This window comes from Pan troglodytes, chromosome 12, assembly GCF_028858775.2.
Source record: "Pan troglodytes isolate AG18354 chromosome 12, NHGRI_mPanTro3-v2.0_pri, whole genome shotgun sequence".
Lineage (NCBI taxonomy): Eukaryota > Metazoa > Chordata > Mammalia > Primates > Hominidae > Pan > Pan troglodytes.
This window is the reverse complement of record NC_072410.2, coordinates 95,190,469-95,196,384: the sequence shown is the minus strand read 5'-3', so window position 1 is coordinate 95,196,384 and position 5,916 is coordinate 95,190,469. Positions and strand designations below refer to the sequence as shown.

The 5,916-nt window shown below is 42.4% G+C and overlaps 1 protein-coding gene across 1 annotated transcript in view; it reads left to right on the top strand.

Moving 5' to 3' along the window:
* The first annotated feature begins 89 nt into the window (after nt 1-89).
* The window catches only part of SLC4A1AP (solute carrier family 4 member 1 adaptor protein), a 31,164-nt gene continuing 25,337 nt past the window's right edge, over nt 90-5,916 (top strand). The window contains exons 1-5 of the mRNA XM_001158810.6: nt 90-914; nt 1,444-1,639; nt 3,602-3,724; nt 5,188-5,248; nt 5,592-5,731. Of these exons, the coding sequence (XP_001158810.1) occupies nt 90-914; nt 1,444-1,639; nt 3,602-3,724; nt 5,188-5,248; nt 5,592-5,731 (1,345 nt within the window). The remainder of the gene's footprint in view (nt 915-1,443; nt 1,640-3,601; nt 3,725-5,187; nt 5,249-5,591; nt 5,732-5,916) is intronic.

Sequence of the window (5,916 nt, the reverse complement as noted above, 5' to 3'; positions counted from 1 at the left end):
ATTACGATCCCGTTGTAACCTCTAAATATGTCCCCGTTCTGCACAGCATCCCGATAACCGTTTTGTTTTTCTCATATTATGACCTTCTCATGTTGGCACCACTTCGCAACGCTCCAGGTCGTGAAGGAGCAACTTCACCATCGCCGCCTACAGACGCCACTGGGAGCTTGGGAGAGTGGGACGTGGACAGGAACGTAAAGACCGAAGGGTGGGTTTCGAAGGAGCGGATTTCGAGGTTGCACCGGTTGAGGATGGCTGACATTCTCTCTCAGTCAGAGACCCTGGCGTCGCAAGACCTCAGTGGGGACTTCAAGAAGCCAGCTCTGCCGGTGTCCCCAGCGGCGCGGAGTAAGGCCCCGGCCACCAGTTCTTCAAACCCTGAGGAGGTACAGAAGGAAGGGCCCACTGCGTTGCAGGACTCCAATTCTGGGGAGCCCGACATCCCTCCTCCTCAGCCGGACTGCGGTGATTTTAGGAGTCTACAGGAGGAGCAGTCGCGCCCCCCGACAGCGGTTTCTTCCCCTGGCGGTCCAGCCCGGGTTCCCCCCTACCAAGAGCCTCCATGGGGTGGCCCTGCCACAGCCCCCTACAGCTTAGAGACCCTGAAGGGCGGCACTATCCTTGGCACCCGTAGCTTGAAAGGGACGAGTTACAGCCTTTTCGGGAGGCTGTCTGGCTGCGACGTGTGCCTGGAGCACCCTTCGGTGTCTCGGTACCACGCAGTGCTGCAGCACAGGGCGTCCGGCCCTGACGGAGAATGCGACAGCAACGGGCCGGGCTTCTACCTCTACGATCTGGGAAGCACCCATGGCACTTTTCTCAACAAAACTCGCATCCCACCTCGCACTTACTGTCGAGTCCACGTTGGGCATGTTGTTCGCTTTGGAGGCAGCACCCGGCTCTTTATCCTGCAGGTAGGTAGAAAAACCTAGAATTGAAATTTCGGGTTCATTGGACTGCGTTCTTGTGCTTCTTAAGCTTTGGATGAGGAAGAAGAATCTCCCACTCAGCGATTACGAAAGTGAAGGAATCAAGTCTGGCCTATCATCTTCAGACCTCTGTACACATTGCTATATTTCTGAAAGTCATGTTTACAATCCCGAACTCTAAAATAACTTGTTTGGCCAGGCGCGGTGGCTCGCGCCTGTAATCCCAACACTTTGGGAGGCCCAGGCGGGAGGATCGCTTTAGCCCAGGAGTTTGAGAGGAGGCTGGGCAACATGGCAAGACCCTGTCTCTAAAAAAAAAAAAAAAAAAAAAAAAATTAGCCAGGCATCATGGTCCCAGCTGCTCGGGAGGCTGAGGTGGGAGGATCACCTGAGCCCAGGAGGTCAAGGCTGCAGTGAGGTGTATTACAGCCACTGCACTCCAGTCCAGCCTAGGCGACAGAGCGAGACCCTGTCTCTAAATAAATAAATAACCTTTTTTTCCTTGGTTCATCAGGGACCAGAGGAAGACCGAGAGGCAGAATCCGAGTTAACAGTAACACAGTTGAAGGAATTGCGCAAGCAGCAGCAAATATTGTTGGAGAAGAAGATGCTAGGAGAAGACTCAGATGAAGAAGAGGAAATGGATACCTCTGAAAGGAAGATAAATGCTGGTAGCCAAGATGATGAGATGGGTTGCACCTGGGGAATGGGTAAGAAATTAAAATTGCTGCCGGAGGTTAATATTTTAAGTTCATTACAAGTGGTACCCTTAAATGTTTTTTTAAATCATACAGCTTTTCATGGCTCCTTAAGATAAATAGGGCAAACACAATTTGCACATGAGGTAACCAAAACCCAGAGAGATTCATTAACTTTACTGATGTAAAGAAATTGACTTATAGGCACTTTGGATTTTTAAAAAATTTATTTTTAATGCACTCTCTTGTTCAAAACTTGTCCTAAGCATAAAATTATTATTTTTACAATTTTAAAATTTTATATTTATTAAGTACTTGTGCTATGTGATTATCATTGGAGGGGATGGAACTCTATTCAATCAAATAAATGGAATGTTATTCAATATAGGATATTCTCTTGAGTTTTTTGTACTTTGTGAAGATATCCTGAAATGTGGAATATCTAATCAGATAAAGCTGGTCCCTTAGCCAAAATAATAAACTTTCTTTAACACCAGATATTTTAGAAAATGGATATTCAGGAGATGGGAGTATAAAAAGGTAGAAGATGGCATTAATATATAGTTGGGAAGACAGGAAAAATTATGAAATTACTTGTGCTAAGTGCCAAACAAAAGCTAGAAACCATAAGTATGCTAGAGTGAAAGTTTGGAGAAGAGAGAACAGTCACTGGGGACTTAGACCTGTGTTGTCTGATATGGTAGCCACTAGCCACATGTGGTTACTGAGCACTTGCAGTGTGGCTAGTTGCAATTGATGTGTGCTGTAAATGCAAAATACACACTGAATTTCAAAGACTTAGTCTGAAAAAAAGAATGTAAAATATCTCTTTCATGATATTTTTATATTGATGACATGTTGAAATGACAATTTTACCTGTTTCCTTTTAATTTTTTAATGTGGCTAATAGAAAATTTAAGATGACACATACAGCTGTCATTATATTTCTGTTGGACAGCACTGACTTAGATCTTTGGGAAACTTAATTTTTTTTATTTTAGTAGAGATGGGGTTTCACCATATTGGCCAGGCTGGTCTTGAACTCCTGAGCTTGTGATCCACCCCCCACCCCCACCCCCCCCGGCCTCCCAAAGTGTAGAGATTACAGGTGTGAGCCCTCGCACTCCACAGGGAAGCTTTATGAGCATAAGGATTTTGAGCTGGAACTTGAAGGAAAGGAAAAGCCTTATGAAGCTGAGTATTGGGATTGGTATTCAGGGTAGGGATTGATGATTTTAAGGAAGTTGTGAGTAGACCAGTCTATCTGGCAGATATAAGAAGTATTAGGAAATTATATTGGGAACGAAAGTTAGATATGAGTGTGAGAGAACAAGAATGCCAGGCTGAGGAGCTCAAATTTTTTTTCCACAATGTGGTAGGTAATTTTACTTTTAAAATATAATGATGGAGAAAAAAAAATTAAGGTGCCATGAAAACAACTTTTGACTTGTCACACAATTTAGAAAACCTGAATATGCTCATACTAGTGGTTTTGTGGTGGTTGTTCCACCCCCTGTCCCTGCAAGTATTTATTATTTTTCATCACAGATAAACTATATCTCTTTTTTTTTTTTTTTTTTTTTTTTTTTTTGGGAGACGGTCTCACTGTGTTGCTTGGGTTGGAGTGCAGGTAGCGCGATCTTGGCTCACTACAACCTCTTCCTCCCAGGTTCAAACAATTCTCCTGCCTCAGCCTCCCGAGTAGCTGGGATTACAGACACCCGCCACTATGCCCAGCTAATTTTTTTTGTATTTTTAGTAGAGATGGGGTTTCACCATGTTGGCCAAGCTGGTCTTGAACTCCTGACCTTGTGATCCTCCTGCCTTGGCCTCCCAAAGTGCTGGGATTACAGGCATGAGCCCCTGCGCCCAGCCTAAACTATATCTTTATGCAGCCTGAGAGAATAGTGGGTATCATTCAAATAGTCTCTTCTCATGTCTGATTATCTTTTCTTTCTTTCCCATATCCTGTAGGAGAAGATGCAGTAGAGGATGATGCTGAAGAGAACCCTATTGTCTTAGAGTTTCAGCAGGAAAGGGAGGCCTTTTATATAAAGGATCCCAAAAAGGCTCTCCAAGGCTTTTTTGACCGAGAAGGTATGTAAACAGATTCTGACCCTACCACTAAAACATATCCAGAGCAGTGTGGTTTTCTAGAGCTTCAGGTTGAGCTTTATACTAAGATATGCTATAATTTTATTGCTGTCCTTCTTGTTCACTTTTTACTCTTGTGGTCAGTTGCTTTAGGTTTACTTTGAAAATTATTCCTCATTAGTATGGCAGAGGGGAAAAAATCATAAAAACCTTGTTAGTCTTTCTTCTTATCTTAAAAAAAGGAAATACTTTTTCCTGACTCATCTCATTCTTCTCAAAAGATCCTGGACTTTGGTGGTGGGGAAATTGAGCCAACTTCCTGTAGTTTTTTAATTCTGAATTCACCTGATCTTTTGTAATTCCTAACATAGGTTTTGACTTTATATTATATGATTTAAAATTTTTTTTCCATAGAGGATTGTTTTGGTAGGAATACTTTGAGAGAATATCTATGTATATGTATGTATATCTGTATATATTTTATATGTATATATAAATAATATATGAAATAGCTGTGCACTTAATATCTGTGCTTCTAAAAACCAGGCAACTGTGTTAAAATAACCACTAAAGTCTACAACTTATAAAAGTGAAACGTACTATACAGTGAACAGAGCTATGTATGGAGAATTGGTTACTTTGATCTGAGTTTTTTTTTTTTTTTCTCTGCCTCAGACTTACTCTAATTTTATTATCAGACAATAATCCCTAGGAATGAGAAGTGAAATGCATTGAAATTTATTATTCAGTGTGGTATGGGAACTTGTTCTTTTTTTTTTTTTTTTTTTTGAGACGGAGTCTCGCTCTGTTGCCCAGGCTGGAGTGCAGTGGTGCGATCTCGCCTCACTGCAAGCTCCGCCTCCCGGGTTCACGCCATTCTCCTGCCTCAGCCTCCCGAGTAGCTGGGACTACAGGCGCCCGCCACCACGCCCGGCTAATTTTTTTTTGTATTTTTAGTAGAGAGGGGGTTTCACTGTGTTAGCCAGGATGGTCTCGATCTCCTGACCTCGTGATCCGCCCGTCTCGGCCTCCCAAAGTGCTGGGATTACAGGCGTGAGCCACCGCGCCCGGCCGGAACTTGTTCTTTTTTTGAGACAGGGTCTCACTCTGTCGCCCAGGCCGGAGTGCAATGGCGCAATCTTGGCTCACTGCAACCTTGACCTCCTGGGTTTAAGCTATGCTCCGGCCCTAGCCCCCGTAGTAGCTGGGACAAAAGGCACGTACCATCATGCCCGGCTAATTTTTGTATTTTTTGTAGAGATGGGGTTTTGCCATGTTGCACAGACTGGTTTCGCGCTCCTTAACTCAAGCTGTCATCCCGCCTCAGCCTCCCAAAGTGTTAGGATTACAGGCGTGAGCCACTGCTAGGAACTTGTTCGTATTTAACGTTTGTTCTCATTTATCATTGTATCAACTAGTAATTTTTGGATTCTATTAAAATTGTTTTGTCTGTCTTTCTCCCACAGGAGAAGAATTAGAATATGAATTTGATGAACAGGGACATAGCACTTGGCTCTGCAGGGTGAGGTATGTTCTTTTCTTATTAATGTTCTTTTCTGGAAAATGGCCAATTTCAGGTTTAATGTATGGTTATAGATAACAACCCAAAGAGTAACTTTCATCTAAGTTTAAGCTATTTCTAAATTTGAGCCTTTATCGTTTAGTAACCCTTATATTATTGGAGAGTGGGGTGGGATGGGTAAGAAATAGAAAGAAAATATTTTAAATCCAACATTGGAAAGATAGAACAAGATGGATTCAAAGACTGAAAGGCCATCTAAAAAAAAATGACTATTATCATAGCATAGTAGTTGTTTTCGTGAGAATTGGAGCTTAATGCTGTGCTATAATTCCCACCAAATCAATGAAGATTACCTGTGGACGATTCAACTGGAAAACAACTGGTGGCTGAGGCCATTCACTCAGGAAAGAAAAAAGAAGCAATGATCCAGTGCTCATTGGAAGCTTGTCGGATTCTTGACACTTTGGGATTGCTTCGGCAGGAAGCAGGTCAGTATATACGAGCCCTTTTTTTCTAGATTTAAAAAAAGGAAAATTCAACACAAACGCTAATAAAACTTCTTTATGGGGGGAAAATGTAAATTGTACAAAATTTTTTGAAGTGAAAAGAAAAAAATTCTCAATACCCTAAGGTAGCCACTGTTTATATTCTCCCAGACATTTTCTATGCATAT